Source organism: Onychostoma macrolepis, chromosome 15 (genome assembly GCF_012432095.1).
Source record: "Onychostoma macrolepis isolate SWU-2019 chromosome 15, ASM1243209v1, whole genome shotgun sequence".
NCBI lineage: Eukaryota > Metazoa > Chordata > Actinopteri > Cypriniformes > Cyprinidae > Onychostoma > Onychostoma macrolepis.
Window position 1 is genome coordinate 12532877 of NC_081169.1, and position 21768 is coordinate 12554644.

The 21768-nt window shown below is 36.2% G+C and overlaps 1 protein-coding gene across 1 annotated transcript in view; it reads left to right on the forward strand.

Annotated features, from left to right (window-relative positions):
• The window catches only part of snx19b (sorting nexin 19b), a 34747-nt gene extending 22333 nt beyond the window's left edge, over positions 1-12414 (forward strand). The window contains exons 10-12 of the mRNA XM_058745098.1: positions 6257-6441; positions 8020-8107; positions 10182-12414. Of these exons, the coding sequence (XP_058601081.1) occupies positions 6257-6441; positions 8020-8107; positions 10182-10305 (397 nt within the window). The 3' untranslated portion in view covers positions 10306-12414. The remainder of the gene's footprint in view (positions 1-6256; positions 6442-8019; positions 8108-10181) is intronic.
• Positions 12415-21768: the final 9354 nt, after the last annotated feature.

Consider the following 21768-nt stretch of genomic DNA (forward strand, 5'->3'; position numbering starts at 1 on the left):
ATTATAGACTGATCGTTTCTTTGTCAGTGGGCAAACGTACAAAATCAGCAGGGGATCAAATAATCCCCCCCCCCCCCAAAAATATCTGCACCCTTGGTAAATATGATCAAAGAAGGCTGTGAAAAGTAATCTGCATTGTTAATCCTTTTGATCTCTTATTTAAAAAAATTCACAAAAATCTAACCTTTCATTGGATAATAAGAATTTAAAATGGGGGGAAATATCATTATGAAATAAATGTTTTTCTCTAATACACATTGGCCACAATTAATGGCACCCTTTTATTCAATACTTTTTGAAACCTCCATTTGCCAGTTTAACAGCTCTAAATTTTCTCCTATAATGCCTAATGAGGTTAGAGAACACCTGACAAGAGATCAGAGACCATTCTTTCATCCAGAATCACTCCAGACCCTTTAGATTCACAACTCCATGTTGGTGCTTCTTCTCTTCAGTTTACCCACTCATTTTCTATAGGGTTCAGGTCAGAGGACTGGAATGGCCAGCAGAAGCTTGGTTTTGTGCTCAGTGACCCATTTTTGTGTTGTTTCCGAGGTTTGTGTTTGGGATTATTGTACGGTTGGAAGATCCAAACATGGCCCATTATAAGATTTCTAATAGAGTCAGTCACTTATTGATTTTTTTTGTCTGTTGGTATTTGATAGAATCCATGATGCCATGCGTCTAAACAAGATGTCCAGGACCTCCAGCAGAAATATAGGCCCACAACATAAAAAATACAGCAGTATATTTCATTGTACACATGGGGTACTTTTTTATCCCTGTGTTCACCAAACCCATCTTGAGTGTTTGCTGCTAAAAAGCTCATTTTTTTAGTTTCATCTGACCATAGAAGCCAGTCCCATTTGAAGCTCCAGTCGTGTCTGATAACTGAATATGCTGGAGTTTGTTTTTGGATGAGGTAGGAGAATTTTTCTTGAAACCCTCCCAAACAACATGTGGTGATGTAGGTGCTGTTGACAATTTTTTTTTTTTAAAGGTTTTCTGACCCTGAGACTCAACTATTTTCTGCAATTCTCCAGCTGTGGTCCTTGGAGAGTCTTTAGCCACTCAAACTCTCCGTCTCACAGTGCATTAGGACGATATAGACACACATCCTCTTCCAGGCAGTTTCGTAACATTTTATGTTGATTGAAACTTCTTAATTATTGCCCTGATGGTGGAAATGGGAATTTTCACTGCTCTAGCTCTTTTCTTAAAGCCGCTTCACTAATTTGTTAAGCTTAATTATCTTTTGCTGCACATCAGAAATATATTCTTTGGTTTTTCTCATTGTTCATAATCACCCTGGAGTGCTCAAAACTGTGAATATGAATGGGAATATACTTCAGAGATATTTTACTCATAAGAATTTCTAGGGGTGCCAATAATTGTGTCCAACGTGTATTTGAGAAAAACATTTATTTCATAATGATATTTTCCCCCATTTTAAATTCTTATCCAATGAAAGGTTAGATTTTTGTGAATTTTTTAAATAAAAGATCAAAAGGATTAACAATGCAGATTCATTTTCGCAGTCTTCTTTGATCATATTTACCAAGGGTGCCGATCTATCTATTGTTCTATCGTTCTATCTGTATCTATCTATTTTTCTATCTATCGTTCTATCTGTCGTTCTGTTGTATTATTGTTCTATCTATCGCTCTATTGTTCTGTCTATTATTCTATCTATCTATCTATCTATCTATCTATCTATCTATCTATCTATCTATCTATCTATCTATCGTTCTATCTATCGTTCTATCTATCGTTCTATCTATCGTTCTATCATTACATCTGTCGTTTTATCGTTCTATCATTACATCTGTCGTTTTATCTATCTATCTATCTATCTATCTATCTATCTATCTATCTATCTATCGTTCTATCTATCGTTCTATCTATCGTTCTATCATTACATCTGTCGTTTTATCGTTCTATCATTACATCTGTCTTTTATCTATCTATCTATCTATCTATCTATCTATCTATCTATCTATCGAAGTATTAATGTCTGTATTGTACTTTTATAATACACTGACAACCACCAAAATCAGGTAGTGATGGGAAAGTCACATGATGAATCAAAATTATTAGCGGCTATTTCACAGGCTGAGGAGGGAAATACTAATATATAGAAGGTACACCGTGTCACAATTACTAAATGCAATCATGGTAACATGTGACAATAAAATTATGCAATTAACATTAATTTAGCAACATTAGATCAGATGTAACATAAAACCCTAATGTACATAACTGTATAGCATTTTTACATTGTAGAGTTTTCTGTTCATTGTAGTATAAATGCACCTCTATCTGGAAGCTCCAGAGCCTGGTGAGTCAGAATTGTGGCAGAACTTGAACCATGAAAAGAGAAAAAAATCCAACAAGTCAATGTAAAAATGGAAAAGCACAGGGCATGGATACAAGATGATTTCCAAGTCATTGATTGAATATTCCTTGGAGTACAGTTAAATCAGTGATTAAGAAATGGAAAGTGACTGTGTAAGAAGGAGACTGCTGAAGGAGAGGCCACCAAGAAGCCAAAGACAACTCTGAAGAGTTACTGGCTTCAGTGATCGAGATTATAGAAACTGCATACAACTGCTGCTTCACCAGTCACAGCTTGAGTGAGTGACAGAGTGGCACTGCCACTGATAAAAATGTCATATGACATCTTGGCTGCATTTGGAAGAATACATGTTGGAGACTCTGAAGCCAGCTGGATGAAGGTTATGTGGTCTGATGAGACCAAAATTGAGCTTTTTGGCCATCAGACTAAATGGCATGTCTGGTATAAGCCGAACATCATCAGAAAAACACAGCTCCAGCTGTGAGGCGTGGTGGCGGCAGTAGTATCATGCTGTGAGGATGCTTCTTTTCAGCAGGCCCTAGATCGATTGAGAGAGTAAAATAAACAGGGAAATCATGGAGGAAAACGTGATGAGATCCATCATGATAGTGCCTGCAAACATAAAGCCAAAGCTAGAGGAATGACTTCAAAATAATGTTGATGTTTGGAGGGGCCAAGTCCATATCCAAATCTCAATCCAGTTCAGAATTAATGGCGGTCCACTCATAATCTCCATGTAACCTGACTGAGCCAGCTGCCACGTGCAAATCTGATAAAAACACATCTATACAGGCTCTATACAGATCTATCTATCTATCTATCTATCTATCTATCTATCTATCTATCTAGATATCTAGATATCTAGATATCTATGTATCTGTCGTTCTGTCATTCTGTCTGTCTGTCTATTTTTCTCAAGTTCAAAATGGCTTTATTGGCATGACTGCAAAAATATAATATTGCCAAAGCTTGGAATATATGGAGAAATATGATAATAACAATGAAAAGATCAAAATAATAGAAAAAACGAACAAAAAAAAACATTTTGACAATTTAAACTGAAATTAACACTGTGGTATACAGTAGGGAGACACACTGAGGTCAGACATAATACATATATTACACTCTATCTATCTATCTATCTATCTGTTGTTCTATATATTGTTTTATCTATCATTCTGTCAGTTCTTTCATTCTATATATTGTTCTCTCATTCTGTCAGTACTTTTGTTCTGTCTTTCTATTGTTCTGTCATTCTGTCTTTAAACAGGCTTTGCCAAGCCAGTGTTATCATTAATTATTAAAATTTTTTTGGGTGTCCTCAAGGTTATAATATAGTCTGCCTTGAACTGCTGACAACTGTCTTGTGTTCAGTAGCATGAAAGTGCTGTCAAACTTCAATTAAACCTTTCATTTATTGTCTCTGTATGACCGCAGATAGTTTTTACAACCTGAGGTCACTGTACTTTTATGTATCGGTCTCAGATAACAGACAGTCAGTTAATTGGATCATAATTAAAGCTCATGTAATTCGGTTCCTACTGAGATTAGTCTTCAGCACATCAGTTTTTCCAAGTTTATATGAGATGCAGATCAGGCGAGGCTCTAAATGGAATATACTTATCATGTTTATATTTTTTGGAGTGTCAGAAGAAATGAAGGCTCACATTAAAAATCTGAAAAGGGTAGTTTAAACTTAATTGGCTCCAGTGAGATCCAGGCACCCTTGTTTTCCACTCATGTTGGCTTGAGAAACGTCTTCCCCTCTAATGCTGCACGTCTCTGTCAAAGGCTGTGCCAGTCCACATGAACTGCCCTTTATAATGGCAGAAATGCCATTAATGGAATAAAATGCTCCACTTGTTTTGGAACAGCTAGTTTTTGTTCCATCACCTTACATCAGAGCTTCTTGAGAATTACGTAGGTCCTCAGTCAGCCCGGTGCAAGCCTTTTGAGAAGCTCTGTTCGAACTGCAGGCTGACTTAGTGCTCTTGTTTGGGCAGCAAGCTAGAGTTTTGAATGGCACATTTATAGTAATGCACTTTTAATGTCATCTACTATTAAAACCTACTGCAGGCTCTAAAAATAAAATTTTGTCATGGAACAGAAGAGCAATCCTGCGTGCAAACAGTGCGTATTGATGTTTTTCTACTATTGTAGACTTTTGTCGGTAGAAAATCTCTGCACTAGTAGACAGGCAATGTGAATGAGACTCTGTCATGTTGTTACTGGGTCATTGAAATTTGACCATAATTGTAGTTTAATGGCCACCAGGAAACCCATCATTCTGTTTGAGAGTCTGGACTTTGGCTTCCATATGCTTTCACACACGCTCTTTTCCCTCTGACAAAAACATATGACATATGCATTTTGGACTTTTTTTTGGTACTGAGTAACCATAAGAGGTTCTCTGAATCTCAGGCTCTGTCACCATGTAGCATCTGTGGCATTTCCAAGGGTCGGGACCAAAATAAACCAGCTATGCAATCAAAGACCAGGACAGATTTAAATCAGTGACGCATGAAATTCCACTTCACACAGTATTCATGAGAGTATTCAAAATCCTCAGGTGGAAACATTGTTTTCCCAGTTGATTTTTAGAGCCCTAATTGGGTTATGTATTATAGCATTATGGATTTCAAGAATTTCATCACTTGTTTCAACCATAATCTTTCTTGACTACAGTTGCTCACAGTTGCTTTTTAAATTATTATTAGAATAATTACAATTCTGCTGCATTTAATCACCTGCTTAAGACACACCATTTATTCGATGGAAATAGTTAGAAACAACAATTAAGGAAGATTTATGCGGTCTACTAAGGGGCTGTTCACACAGAATGCATTTTTACATTCCACTGCTCTGCTTTTCCATAGTTTTTCCATGTAAACATGCACTAGACAGGTGTGATTGACCATTGTGTTTGTGTCTTTTGCAGCTTGTTGTACATGACACAGTGCTTCAAAAATGGGCTTAAGTTAAAAGTAGTTTAACTTGGAAAAAAAAACATCTCTAGACCTTCTGGGTCATTAATTTTATGAATTAAAGCATTAACTGAAATATATACTTAATATATAGTATTTTATTAAAATATAAAAAAAACTCTTGTTTTCATTAAGTTGAAGTACTAAAACATAATAAAAAGGAGAGATTGCAAAAAAATAAAAAACAGAAACAAAAAATGTCTCTAATTTAATTCAAATATTAACAAATACTATAATAGTACCAATGATACTAAAATAACAGTGGATTGATCATGTAATTATTTTGATTAAAATGATTCAACACATGATCCTTTTCCATCCTATTGGTTTTCTGTTTTTTTTCTATCCTAATAGCCTCTCTCATAAAAATGGTAATGTTTTATAATACTTTTTCCACATCTTTTGTTCAGTTCCATTTGTTAAGATGACTGTCTGCCAAAAAGGTAGTGATTATTATTAAGATTAAACAGTCTCATCCACAGTAATGTTATGCAATCCCTCAGTTATCCGTAATTTCTTCAGGGTAAGGTCGCCAAAAGTAATTTTGCAGAGTTGATTCTGTGAAATGAGATGCCGTTTTTTTTTTGGGATAAACTATATCCATATGCGGCCCGTCACAGATTTTAACTGGAATAGACAAAGTACATTACAGTGGCACATGTGAACTGTGACTTGCTGAAGGACATCCGTGAACGACAAAGTCCAAACACATGATGTTCTCTTAGACTTTTTTCTTTCCATTTGGTAGACATTTTTTGGAATATATTTTAATCACACATGGTTTGTAGCGTGTTTTGCATGCAGCACATCATCACAGTCCAATTCACCAGCAATCCTAAATGGTTTCTGTCAAAAACAGATGTTCTGATTGCTTCTGATAGCATCATATTAAATAGTTGTTGTGATTGGCCTGCAGGTGGCTGGAGGTGGGTGTTGTTAACCTGACCTGTACGCAGTTTTGGGTGATTTATCTGCGGGTGCTGCAGGAGGCCATCTGGCCTGGAGGAAGTCTGCCGGCTCAACCCAGACCCCAACGCAGCCAGCAGCAGAAAGATGAGAGCAGAGAGCAGGCTCTGCAGTGCCTTATGAAACTACTGCCAGGTGAGACACCACATAATATGAACATATACATGTTTAAAAGTTCAAAAGTGGAATTTTTAAAAAAGAAATTAATGCTTTTATTCAGCAAGGACACATTAAATTCATACAAAGTGGCAGCAAAGACATTTGTAATTTCTATTCATCAAAGAATCCTGAAAAAAATAAAAAATATTAAGCAGCACAACTGTTTTCAACATTGATTATAATAATAAATGTTTCTAGAGTGTGAAATTAGCATATTAGAACGATTTCTGAAGGATCATGTGACACTGAAGTCTGGAGTAATGACTACTGAAAATGCAGCTTGTCATAAATTACATTTTAAAATATAATAAATAAAGAATACTTTTTGTAAATTGTAATAATATTTCTGTTTTTATTGTATTTTTACTCAAATAAATATAGAGACTTCAAAAACAGAACAAAATCTGTACCAAGGTTATTACAGTTATTACTAAAACTGAACTAAAACTAAAACCATAACAAATGTTGCTTAAAATAAAATAGAAAAACTTTATTTCAGCTAATTGCCGAGGCAACATTTCTCATTTTAGTTTAGTTTAACTTGATGTACTAAAATAGCTAAAATTAAAACTGAGAAAAAAAAAAGATAGACATGTAAAACTACTAAACATGACAAAAACAGAATAAAAAAAACTTTAAAACTAACTAAAATTAAAATAAAAATGGACATAAAAAAAACTGTCAAAGATTAATTGATTAATTGCATCCAAAATAAAAGTTTTTGTTTACATATGTATAAATAAATACACACAAAGTATATATTTTGAAAATATTTACATGTATATACATTTATATATTTATATTATTATATAAAAATATATTTAATATATAAACATAACATATTTTTCTTAAATATATACATGCATGTATTTGTATTTATATATACATTATAAATATACACAGTACACACTCATATTATGCAAAAACAAAAACTTATTTTGGATGCGATTAATTGCGATTAATTGTTTGACAGCACTAATAATAACTGTAATAGTATCTAAATGATACTAATGTAAAATAATCTGATCTGTACCTACTATTACAGATAAAGAGATTTCCACTGACACACAATTAAAGGATAGATCGTATGTAAATGGAATAATCTGATAACTTGTTCGCCTCTTTAAGTGACTGATAGATCAGTACTTGATTCAGAATAAAAAAGCAACGGAATGCATTGTTACCTATGAAGAAAATTAAGAGATCAATCATGCGTAAATACTTTAATCAATTACATTTTAACTTGAGTGAACATTTTCTGTTCAAATTCTTTTTAGCATTTGGTTTTGGACGGAATGAGTCAAATTAGAGCTTGGAAAATCAAGCTTGCAAATTTTGCAATCAAGCTTACCCTGGAAAATAAGACTTACACATAACTGTGATTCAGACAAACAGCTGTTCAGTAACACAACACCATTGGTCAGGAGATGAATCAATGAATCAGAAAATGCAACAGAAAATGGCTGTTCTTCGTCAGTAGTTTGGTGCAGATCTGCTTTCTGTGTTCGATGACCCAGTTTGGTGAGTTTATTGTGAGGCTTTGTGTTTTTACAGATCTGATCTCTGATATGCTGGGCTCTGAGAAGTACAAGATATCTTGGCAGACGGTTGTGGATTCTTTTCAGGACCCCACCATAAACAGGTGTGTTTGAGTACTAAATAGACCGAGATAAAAATCAGCGCCGCTGTCACTTATGCAACCCCAGCATTCCTGTTTACATATATGGGGTTAATAACGTTGATTGTAAGTTCCATATACTGTAGTTTGAAATATACAGCAAAAATAGTAGCATTTTGACTGTTTTTAACTGTTAAATATTTCATGAGGCAAGCAGACATGGCCTAGTGAACATATGGCTTTAATGGTTAAAGTGGTCAGGTTGTAATTTACTTACATCATCTTGTTATGGCACAGTAAGTAAGCGATGCCGCTAAAAGAATGCAGAAATGTGCTTTCAATAGATACATCGCCGTGCTCTGTTATCAGGCCGCCTCGTGACATCTTTGTAGACTGTTACCACAGTGGGATGCATGATTTATTCTTGCCGGCTTGCATTTTGAGAAAGCTGCACTTTGATTTACTAGAATATGCTGTAGTCTGCTGTAAATGTCCAGATGAAGCAGATGCTGTTACAACCAGTTATACATTGACTCAATATCTTTTGCTTTATGAGCTGTGTCCTTATACAGAGGGGGGAAGACAACAAGGCATGTCCAAATCCAGTGTCTGTGTAACATCCTGTCCACTAAGAAACCTTAATCTGGTCAGTTTTGAAGGCAGCCTAGATACATCATCCACTGCTTTTGATAAACCAAAATCCTGTGGGATTTTTGATGGAAAGAATAAAGACATCTAAATGAGAGCTTTAAAGGAGTTAATTTATTCATAAATGTCAGTTCCCCCCTCCCTTTTTTATGAACTTATGACTCTGGATAGTGAGACAGACTTATGGCTCATTTTGAAAGACTTAAAAAAACTATTTAAAACAAATATTATTAATAATAATAATTATATTATAATTATACTGATGCTACTCTTACTATTGATACTTTAAATAGTAGTAGTAATATTCATTTATAAATAATTTTCAAATATATTTATAATTCATTCATTATTGATTATATTATAGTATATTATAATAGTATATTCTATATTTATTATAGTATATTATAATATATTTGTTTATTTATTTATCATTCATTAAAATAAATGCATTAATTAAAATATATTGATAAATAAATATACACTGTGTATATATATATATATATATATATATATATGTGTGTATGAAAATGTATTTATTTCTTATTTATTATTAATTAAATTTCATTTATGAATAAATGCATTTTAAAATGTATTTATTATTAATTAATAAATGTATTTTTATTTTATATGTGTGCTTTTGTACTGTTCATTTCTAAGTTTGCTGAATTTTAAGCTGTTTTCTGGAATTTACAACAGAATGCATAATTCCCGATATCTCTTAGAAAGTGAACTTGAATCTTAATTCACGTTTTTTCACATCTGAATTCACGTCTTTTGGCGTTAATATAGTAGCCAGGATTTGCTAAAGACGTGCAGTGAAGAATTAGTGCTGAAAACGCGTGGATACAGTAATTTTTGCACCTGACCTTATTGAATATGCATTTGTAGGAGTTTCCTTTTCATACGCGAAATTTATGGGAGGAGAGTATTAAAATAAATCACGTAACGCAATTTACTAACGTTTGCACTCGTCAAATTACTGGTATTTGCGCCATTATTTAACGCCCAAAAAAAGCATGTCTTAAACTACTTAAACTAGGAGGAGGCACCGCAGAGATGAGAGAGCGCGATGAGATAATTTGCGCTGCGCTGCGGTCATTATGGAAATGAGATGTTGCATCTGTGTTCTTTAATTTGCGTGTTGTCAGTAAATCACCCGCAGAAATTTCCACACCCATCTGCACTGTTTTGGAATTGCGCTCTTGCGCTAATTTGCCCTGTTTATCTGTCCCTTAGTGTGATTATTTGCATTAATTTTTACTGTTATACAGATTAATGAGCTTGATATTACGCTGCAAACCTTTATAAATTTGCTTCAAAACTGTGATTTGAATTTTTGAAATTGCAAAGTAATGCTATGAAAGTAAAATTCCAATGGGTCTTTATTAAAGTATCTGTGTGCAGGATGTAGCTGTGCTTGTGACCTCCTGTGACTGTTTATTTTTTGCAGGCATCTTGTGTACTGCATCTGGGATCTGCTAATCGAGTTTCTCGTCCCCGAGGCATCTGATGGGGACTTTCAGAAAACACTTCTGCACAGCCTGTCCAAAAATGCTGAGAAGCTGCCACCATAGGTGTGCTGGGGTGGACTGGAGACATAAACACACTTGCACATGTACATACATATGTACATACGTATCACATACGAACGTGTGATCAGTTAAAGTGTTAGGCAGGAACATGTAATCAAGAAAGTGTGGATCTGGATTCATGACAGCCTGTGTCTGGCACCAATTTGGTCTCCCTGTTTCTGGGACACATGCGCACATCCAGGCAGGCATTGATTAATTACCACCTGTTTTGTGTTTTATCAAACCACAAGTCCAATCTCTAAAGCTCGACATACCGGATCTGAATTAGTCGCAAGTTCTCCAACTTTTATCCACCTTGTTCCCCCTTTAGCTTTGGGCAAAGCTCGTACAGATGGACTGCGCAGATCATTTCTGCACCATCCTGTTACGTGTTTCCGGTCTTTCAGTCTTGATATACCTTTACTTTACACACATTCCCATCTTGTGCACATATGCACTTGATCATTTTGCTTCTAGCCTTCTTCAGAGAGGCTTTAGAGGTTGTATTGGCCTTATCTCTCGAAGTAAGAAAACCTGTTTTCCACAAGTTTCCTCTTGAAGTATGAAATTCATCACTTCTGCGCCTGGTGTCACGGTAATGCTGTACATGCTTTGTGTGCTTTCAGTCAGCTTGTGAAGCCTTTAAATGTAATGTCTCTATTCACAACCTCTAAGTGGTTAGATGCCTCTATGGAAAAAGAAAAGGTCATGTTGATTCAGCAAAAATGGCCTGTTTTCAGCATTTGTCTTATTTACTCTGTTATTTAAGTATGCATATAAGTTTAAGTTTTCTTAAAGAGATAGTTCACCCAAAAAGGACATTCCAATCCTGTATTACTTATTTTTTGTGGAATATAAAAGATTTTTTGAGATATGTCTTTCTTTCCCCTTATAATGGAAGTCAATAGTCACCAAAACTGTTTGGTTACCAACATTCAAAAAATGTCCTGTGTTTTGCAGAAAAAAAAGTCATACAGGTTTGGAAACAATTTTGGGGTAAACTACTCCTATAAGTATGTTTATTTCTTTACAAAGCAGCTGAGTTCTAACAAATAATAGAGTATTACATGGTTCTGGTTTGTGGTTTACTTACTTTCTTAGAATTCTAGCACAATGAAATGATGTCTTAATTGCCTTAATGTGTATAAAATACAAAACTATCAAATGGATGCACATGTAACTCTTAAAAAGACTGGAAAAAGCCTTGTCATTCCTTAAAGGGATAGTTCACCCAAAAATGAAAATGCTGTCATTAATAATAATGTCGTTCCAAACCTGTAAGATCTCCGTTCATCTTCAGAGCACAAATATTTTGTATACATTTGTATACATATTTTGTATACAAATGTTTGATGAAATCCAAGAGCTCGACAATGTAACTGAAATGTTTCCAGACCCAGAAACGTAGTATGGACATCGCTAAAACAGAAGCTAGAAGAATATTTTTGTGTGCAAAGAAAACAAAAATAATGACTTTATTTAACAATTCTTCTCCTCCATATCACGTGTTTCCGCAATTATTGAATAATATAATAATTATTGAGAGTACCTCTGCACATAAACAGCGCATGTTCAGTTGCGTTGCTGTCTATGGAGGATCAGAAAGCTCTTGGATTTCGTTAAAAATACCTTAATTTTTGTTCCGAAGATGAATGAAGGTCTTCCAGGTTTGGAATGACATTTGGGTAGTTAATGACAGAATTTTCATTTTTGGGTGAACTATTGGGTGTAAATAGTTTCCAAATCTGAAAAGTATTACTGTCAAATTTTTTATTAGCATTAATATGTCATCTAGTCACCATTCCGCTATCTAGTAGTTGCGTAAAATATTCCTGTCCTTTCTGTATGTGATGGCTTGAGCTCCTGTGCATGCAGATTTAGATTGAGGTTTTGCACTGTGAGCCCTGTTGCCCAGTATGCATTACAGTGGCTTAATGGCTTTGTTACAATGTACTTGTGCTTAAAGCGCTGAATGTTGCACTATTTGTAATTTTGTAAGTGATCTGGTCGTATATGTTGTCCGTCTTATGTTGTTCTGATGTGTACTGAAATAATATTATAAAGCTGTTGATGTTGTCATTGAATTAAGACGAGATGCATTTTAAATTATCACTTATTTTTGAAGTGCTTTCCTTTTCGGTTAGCATGTTAAACTTGTTTGTATTAACTTATTCAAACTTTAATGTGATTCAGTTTGCATTTAAAACAGGAAAACAGCTGGTACCAAAATAAAAACAAAAAAATATGCTAATATATATATTAAATGATGCAAACAAATCTACCAAAATGTGGACAGAAATAGTTTCTGCTGCTTTTGGTCACATTTAGTCATGTTTAGTTCAAGTAGATTGTGTTTTGTTCAAACTTTTGGATTAAATTTTTTTTTTCCCGGCAATATGATTTATGGTTTGTCAGTAATACACGAGCACGACATGTTTTGTTGACATAGCTTAAGTTGAGTGAGCTATGATTTGAAACAGCACTTCTCAATTAAAATTATGTAATAAAATCACAAAAAAATAATGTAATTCTATTGGACGTATTTTGAATGAACAGAATTTGGTAGCACTTCCTAAGGGAACCTGCTTTGAACAGCTGTTTTTCCATTGACATGCTGTTACCTTTATGTACCTGAAAATCTTTTATTTTATTTCATCCAGTTAATACGCTTTTTCCACTATTGAAGTGAAAACGTCAGTTGAAAACAAGGGAAAGTGCTTGCCAAAACACTTCACATGCTAAATCCTCCTCATGCTAAATAATACTGCACTGCTGTTCCATGATATGAGATTATAAGCACAGACATCTTGGAGCTAAACATCCAGATTTCCTAGAATTTATTGGAAAACATTTCAAAACCTTTGTTCAAAGTTTTTGCCCTTGGAAAAAAGCTCTATCTCCAAAGTCAACAGAAATAGATTAACAAAGAGACGTTGGATTACTGAAATCAGATCAAGTATCTGGGACTAATTTTGGAGGTCAACAAAATGAGTTTGGCAAGTTGGTGAGTCTTAAGAGCGAGTAGTCATGACCCTTTACCTTAGAGATCACCGATGTCTGTCACAAGAAAATACAACCTAATAAATCCTGCTAATCACTACACTAGTCACTGATGAACAGAAACATCTGCAGCTCCATCTATCCATCTATCCATCCGTCCGTCCGTCTGTCTGTACGTCTGTCCGTCTATCTATCTATCTATCTGTCTGTCTGTCATTCTATCTATCGTTCTATCGATTGTTCTGTCTATCTATCTGTCTATCTGTTATTTGTTAAACTGTGTATTAACATGCATAACTTAAATATATTGTGTATTACGTCGTAGAATGCAGATTTCCACTTTATTGCATGATTTTAAAAGGAAACCCTTTAATCGGTCAACATGCATGACATCATTTGGTGTACAGACACCAAATATCATTACGCATTATGTAGCCCTCTCTTATACTTGCATAAGGATCCAAAATGTCTTTAACTGTCTAACCCTGAGTGCCATTGGCTCACTTACAGGCAGGCTGACATATAAACAGGTCAAGTGCTCTTAAAAGGACACTGACACTTAGTTGGAAATAACAGAAATAAAACCTGATCTCAGACAAAATGGAATTTTAAAAGATGAATGATCCTTAAATTCCTCTGTGTTTTTTCAGGAACTAGTGATGTTGCTCTAACGGAAAATAGAAAAACTCACAGTGCTTATATACAGTGAGGAAAATAAGTATTTGAACACCCTGCTATTTTGCAAGTTCTCCCACTTAGAAATCATGGAGGGTCTGAAATTGTCATCGAGGTGCATGTCCACTGTGAGAGACATAATCTAAAAAAAAATCCAGAAATCACAATGTATGATTTTTAACTATTTATTTGTATGATACAGCTGCAAATAAGTATTTGAACACCTGAGAAAATCAATGTTAATATTTGGTACAGTAGCCTTTGTTTGCAATTACAGAGGTCAAACGCTTTCCTGTAGTTTTTCACCAGGTTTGCACACACTGCAGGAGGGATTTTGGCCCACTCCTCCACACAGATCTTCTCTAGATCAGTCAGGTTTCTGGCTTTGAGCTCCTCCAAAGATTCTCTATTGGGTTTAGGTCTGAGACTGGCTAGGCCACGCCAGAACCTTGATATGCTTCTTACAGAGCCACTCCTTGGTTATCCTGGCTGTGTGCTTCGGGTCATTGTCATGTTGGAAGACCCAGCCTCGACCCATCTTCAATGCTCTAACTGAGGGAAGGAGGTTGTTCCCCAAAATCTCGCAATACATGGCCCCGGTCATCCTCTCCTTAATACAGTGCAGTCGCCCTGTCCCATGTGCAGAAAAACACCCCAAAGATGATGCTACCACCCCATGCTTCACAGTAGGGATGGTGTTCTTGGATGGTACTCATCATTCTTCTTCCTCCAAACACGTTTAGTGGAATTATGACCAAAAGTTCTATTTTGGTCTCATCTGACCACATGACTTTCTCCCATGACTCCTCTGGATCATCCAAATGGTCATTGGCAAACTTAAGTCGGGCCTGGACATGTGCTGGTTTAAGCAGGGGAACCTTCCGTGCCATGCATGATTTCAAACCATGACGCCTTAGTGTATTACCAACAGTAACCTTGGAAACGGTGGTCCCAGCTCTTTTCAGGTCATTGACCAGCTCCTCCCGTGTAGTTCTGGGCTGATTTCTCACCTTTCTTAGGATCATTGAGACCCCACGAGGTGAGATCTTGCATGGAGCCCCAGTCCGAGGGAGATTGACAGTCATGTTTAGCTTCTTCCATTTTCTAATGATTGCTCCAACAGTGGACCTTTTTTCACCAAGCTGCTTGGCAATTTCCCGTAGCCCTTTCCAGCCTTGTGGAGGTGTACAATTTTGTCTCTAGTGTCTTTGGACAGCTCTTTGGTCTTGGCCATGTTAGTAGTTGGATTCTTACTGATTGTATGGGGTGGACAGGTGTCTTTATGCAGCTAACGACCTCAAACAGGTGCATCTAATTTAGGATAATAAATGGAGTGGAGGTGGACATTTTAAAGGCAGACTAACAGGTCTTTGAGGGTCAGAATTCTAGCTGATAGACAGGTGTTCAAATACTTATTTGCAGCTGTATCATACAAATAAATAGTTAAAAATCATACATTGTGATTTCTGGATTTTTTTTTAGATTATGTCTCTCACAGTGGACATGCACCTCGATGACAATTTCAGACCCTCCATGATTTCTAAGTGGGAGAACTTGCAAAATAGCAGGGTGTTCAAATACTTATTTTCCTCACTGTACGAGCAAATCAAATGAGCAGGTCAAGCGCTTGTTTATATATTAGTTTTGTGTGAGTCTATTTAAAGTATTTAAAGTAAACATGTGACATGTAAATACAAACTAACAATTTCAATAGTATCCTAGTTATTTTGCTTAAAAAACCTTAAGCCATGTTCTTTTGACCCGTGCACTGTGAAATGTGTTTATATGCCAGTACATCCCCACAAGCAAAAACATTTTGGGAAGCACTCAGCAGAGTAGTAATACCATGATGTTAGACCACAGTGCACAGGAATGTTTCCTGAGGTGCCACAGACCTGGAACTGCGCACTTTGACTTTGTCATCAGTGACATCTTGCTCAGTGGAAGAAGCAGACCTGTCATGAGGAGCACACTGTCAATATCCAGTGTCCACATTGACAAATAAAAGTTATGAACTAGTTTCTCATGGAATTTGTGTGGTAATGTGGCCCAGCCTTGTAACTGAATGATTGTAGGTTTAAACCCTGTAAGGTGGAAAACACAAACTGTCACAATTGTGTAAATGAATAAGCTGTTCTTTTCCATACAATTAAAGTCAATGGTGAGAAAAATACTTAGAGATAAAAAAAAAGAACAAAAGTAGTCTCTTATGCTCCCAAGGCTGCATTTATTTATTCAAAAATACATTAATATTGTGAAATATTATTAGTTAAAAAGGAATGTTTTGTATTTTAATATTTTTCAAATGTTATTTCTGTGATGCAAAGCTGAATTTTCAGCATCATTACTCCAGTCTTCAGTGTGGCATGATCCTTCAGAAATCGTTCTAATATGCTAATTTAATGCTCAAGTAACATTTCAAGTGTTGAAAACAGTTGTATATTTTTGTGGAAATATTGTGCTACTTTTTTTTCCCCGGATACTTTGATGAATAGAAATTGATTGAATATGCTTGAAATATATATATATATATATATATATATATGTATATATATTGTGACGGATCGGTGGCCCTCCCCCTCATCATCATCACCACCCCGTCCCTTATTCGCCGCCCTTCACCAGGCTCCCGACTGGAGTGGGTGGATGAGAGGAGGGGCGTGGGATCAACGCGGGCTGGCGGCGTGTGATGAGGCACAGCTGGACTGAATGAAGCCTCATCACCGCCGCTGTTAAATGCCCAGCGCGCCTCTCCTCGAGAGACCGGTCTCTTCCCCCGTGCATGCACGCTGGTGTCCTCGTGGGTCCAGGAAGGGTGCGTAGAGGGACATCGCGCCACTGGAGACGTGAGCTGCCGAACCCGCGGTCCGGGAGAACGCCGCACCCGTATTACGGCCGTCGGGCCAGGATGCCGGGCCGATCAAGTCCCGCCAAAGGCCGAGGAAGAAGAGGAAGAGCCGCCGCCCCTCGTAAACCGGACCAGAGCGGGAGCGCGTGCGGCCACCGGACTCCGCCCCTTCCCTGGACCCTTCCCCTTTGGAACACTGCCCTCCTTCACGAGCCCCGCAGCACGACGAGGACACCAGATCCCCCCCTCTTATTTTGGACACTTCTTCCCCTGGACACTATTTTATCAATTGTGTAATAAAAGCCTCTCTGAGGCCTGACGCCACACCCACTGTGTCTGTCGTTGGCTCCTCCCGTCACTATATATATATATATATATATGACTGTACAACCACAGGGGGGTCAAATCTTGATTCTGTGACCTGGAATTCCTCAATGTCTTCATGCTTCCAGATTCTTCTTGTGCCATTGTGTGGGCCTGAGGGGGAACTTGAGCCAGGGGTATCCTCTGGCTCCTTCAAAGGAAACTGTTTTTAGAGTGTGTTTTCCTTTTCTTCTTTTGCTTTATAGAGGATCATCCAGGGACTCAAAAGAACTGTCACCAGCTACCTCTTCTCGGACGGGGTGATAATAAGGATCCTCTATTGCAGGGGTGTCAAACTCAATTCCTGGAGGGCCGGAGCCCTGCAGAGTTTAGATGCAACCCTAATTAAACACACCTGGGGCCTGTACCATAAAGCTGGATTATCTGGCTTGGCAAGTTTCAGTTTAATTTGCTCCAATCCTGGGCCTGTACCATGAAGCCAGTTTAGATGGTTAGCCAGGTAAGTTTCAGTTTAGTTTGTGCCAACTCTGGGTTTTAGGTACCATGAAAGTGGTTTGGCCTTTAGCAGTGTTCATGGCCATAGTAACTAATCATAACTAACCAGAACATAATCTGGGGTGGGTTATGTTCTGGTTTAGAGAGCTCAAACCAAGATTTGACCAATCAGCTTCAAGCAAAGTGACACATCTCTGATGCAATAAAGCCACTCCTCCGTTTTCTCTTATTCCAAATTAAAGGACGCTACATAGTAAAACATTTTTAAAGATAAAATCATCTTAATTTTAGATATGATTTTTTAAAATTATTTTTATATAATATAAAAATAATATATTTTTATACTATATAATTATTATACCCTTAATCCATTACACAAGCCAGCTTAGTTTAATAGTAATTATTAAGCTTTTAAATTAATATAAACATGTAGATAATATGCAATATAAATAAGTTTTAGAATCAATAGCTGTAAACATGACTACATATGAGTTTAGATTTTTAAGTGTTTTAAAAAACTCTATAAACTAACTTTACAACTTTTACTTGCACTGGTAAGATGTTTTCCTCTTTCATGGATAGATCGTTTCATCTTGCTGTGTAAATGTGTTTAAATTCTTGATATTGTTCAATCTTTTAATCTTTGGTAGTGAGTTGCACTGACTCAAAAGTGAATCACAGTTTCAAGGCATGTGATTGGCTGCTCATTACTGATGTCACACATTCATGTGGATCAAGCCTCAGTTGACAAAGAAAGTTGATGATCAGCATCATGGTACCAACAAAGCCGGATTGGAGTGGTTTGGTTTTGTCAACTCAAAACTAATCCTATAAATGTGAATTTGTTCATCTACCATCATGGTACAGGCCCCTGATCCAACTAATCAAGTCCTTCAGGCTTAATTGAAAACTGCATAGTATGCGTGTTGGAGCAGGGCTGGAATTAAACTCTGCAGGGCTCTGGCCCTCCAGGAACTGAGTTTGACACCCCTGCTCTATTGGGTCATCAACATCACTGAGATCAGCATCAGAGTCTTGGGGGTTTTCTGGTACAAGGGCCTGAAGAGTCCATGTTCTTGTACCATAGAAACTGTTGACATCCATCTAGTAATTGTAAAAACAAAAACAAACAAATAAATAACAATCTCTTACAATTTTAGTAATGTTAGTACACCAGTATTTGTCATTTACGAAGTAATTGCCTCTGATAATTATGATTTCCACACATTAATTCTATGAATTCATTATAGGCCTATTTAAATGAAAAAAAGAAAAATCATAAGAAATTATCTCAGTACATTCATGAAGAAATAACAATAGCTGTGTCATATTCATAACTACAAATGATCAGAAGGTTATATTTCTCAGCAAATAGTCCATTCTGACTGCAGAAATTGATGATCTGAAAACATTAGCTTAGCTTTTCTACGTTTACCATAAAGTGACAAATCAACCTTTTGGTTGAGCACGTTTTTGAAAAAATGTTAAAAACATTTTTCATGGCACTAAGTAACATAATTTTGTAAAGTTAGGGATCTTACAGTGTAATATGTCAAAAAAATATATGCTTACCTTGCAAAATTTCACCAAGAACAGTTCACATGGCAGGAGTGATTTCTTTGTTTCTGACAACCATGTTAGAAGAAGTGTTGTGACTAGTGCTGATGACTGACTTTGTGACAGTGAATATTTTTTTGGCTTAAGGTACCTCAACCAGATGGTAGAGATGGCTCAATCAGCTTGAGTTAGGTACTCCTCTCAAAAAAATATAGTGACTCAAAATGTGCTCAACCATTTGGTCAAGCAGGCCGTTAAAGGGTACTTTTTGTCCTTTTTTGAAGCTTGTCAGCCATTGGTACCATCCACTTTCATTGTAAGGAATAGAGTAGCTTGGACAGCCTTCTAAATATCCTTTTTTTGTTCTATAGAATAAAGTAAGTCATACCATATTGGCGCAACATAAGTGTGAGTTTAAGAGAAGAGAACTTACATTTTTACATTTTAAGACCCAGACCTTAAGACATGTTCTGTTTTATGGGAATAGATGGGAAGAAAATGTCAACACCTTAAAGCAGCAGGTAAAGATGATGAAAAATTGTGTCTTTGATTATTTCTGGCTCAGGATTTAGATCTTTTAAGTCATTTCTGTGAGCGCTTGAGTAATTTAAACCAATAAATCACCAGCTCTACTGCAACGACGAAAGGCCACCGATAATTGATCCCGCCTTTTGTATCTTTGGCTATGTTAAACATTTTGGCCCTACGCATATTTATTTAGTAATAATTTGATTTCACGATCGAGGCCCCCGTTTCCCCCCTCTTTGTAAGCCTGTTGAGTAATTGAAGATTAACATGAACCTCAAGCCCATCCTCATCTTTGTGGAAAACACATGGCTTCACTGAGGTTACGCAACCACTTGCTGAACGTTTATTCTCCAGAACCGTTTGACAAGCTTTAGTTTTGGCAAAATGAGATGCATATTTTTTTTATATTTCTTATTGTTTGTCTCTCCTGATCTTATGCAACAAAATACAAGCATGTATGCGTTAGATTAAGGCACTTGTGTTGCGCCAACAGGGTCTCTAGTTTGTGTTATCCTGCGGCTTTAGTCCTGGCCAACGAGACGTGTTTAACACATCACTGGATCTGTCATGTCCTTTTAAATAGTGCCTTCATACATTTAATAATGAATTATACCTGTTGTGTATTAGGGAGGAAATATTATGATATCGTTCTCTCTCACAGTGCCTCCTGGTGACCGTCCAGTGCTTATATTCAGCATCCGCTCTTCACGCTTTCTGACATGTTTATATAGTCAGCAGTGTGAAAACACAACGCAGTAAATCTTTAAACTTGTAGTTGATTATTCATCTTCTAATAAGCGTCCACCTGCGTTTACAGAGTTCATAACATATCTGAGTGGAGCTTTAGTTCTTGTTCTGCCAACAGAGGGAGCCCTAGAGCTGTTGAGATTTTTAGGATAGTTTGGTTTCCAACCACAAGGTGGCAGAATAAGCAAAGACTAAAAGTTGCTGTTCAATGCGATGCATAGAAAGTCTAGAAAGATAACAAAATATTAAGACAAGTGGAAACAAATTATGCTAGATGTTCTCTCAGAACTATTCGCTTGTTTAAAAGCCTTGTTTGCTTATGTCTTATGCTCTCTGAGAGCTTTATTTGATTAGAAATACAGTAATATGTGACCCTGGACCATAACACCAGTTATAAGTAGCACGGGTATATTTGTAGAAATAGCTAACAATACGTTGTATGGGTTAAAATTATCATTATTATGGACAAACAAAACAAACAAACAAACAAAAAACAGATTAGGATATTAAGTGAAGATCATGTTCCATGAAGCTCTTTTGTAAATTTCCTACTGTAAATATATAAAAACTTAATTTTTGATTAGTAATATGCATTGCTAAGGACAACTTTAAAGGCGATTTTCTCAATATTTTGATTTTTTGCAGGCTTAGATTCCAGATTTTCAAATAGTAGTTGTATCTCGACCAAATATTGTCCGATCCTAACAAACCATACATCAATGGAAAGCTTATTTATTCAGCTTCAGATGACGTATAAATCTCAGTTTACAAAAATTGACCCTTATGACTGGTTTTGTGGTCACATATTATTGAAATATACAATTAAAATGACCGAATTCTATATTTATTATCTATCTATCATCTATCTATCTATCTATCTATCTATCTATCTATCTTAAAATCAAATTTATTTCTGTGATGCAAAGATGAATTTTCAGCATCATTATTACTCCAGTCTTCAGTGTCACATGATCCTTCAGAAATCATTTCTAATATGCTGGTTTGCTACTCAAGAATCATTTCTTATTATTATCAATGCCAAAAACAGTTGTGCTGCTCAATATTTTTGTGGAAACCCATGATAACAAACACACAAAAAAAATCAATCAATCAATCAATAATTTAAAACCTAAAAAAAGTATGCTTGTGCTAAGTCTTCAAAATTAATACCACTTGGTTTTAGGGGTGTCCCCGACTAAGGATTTTCATAATCGAATCGGAATTTTCGAATAGTCGACTGATAGTCGAATCATATGTTTTGGGGGCGGGGCAAAATACATTACAAAGATTCA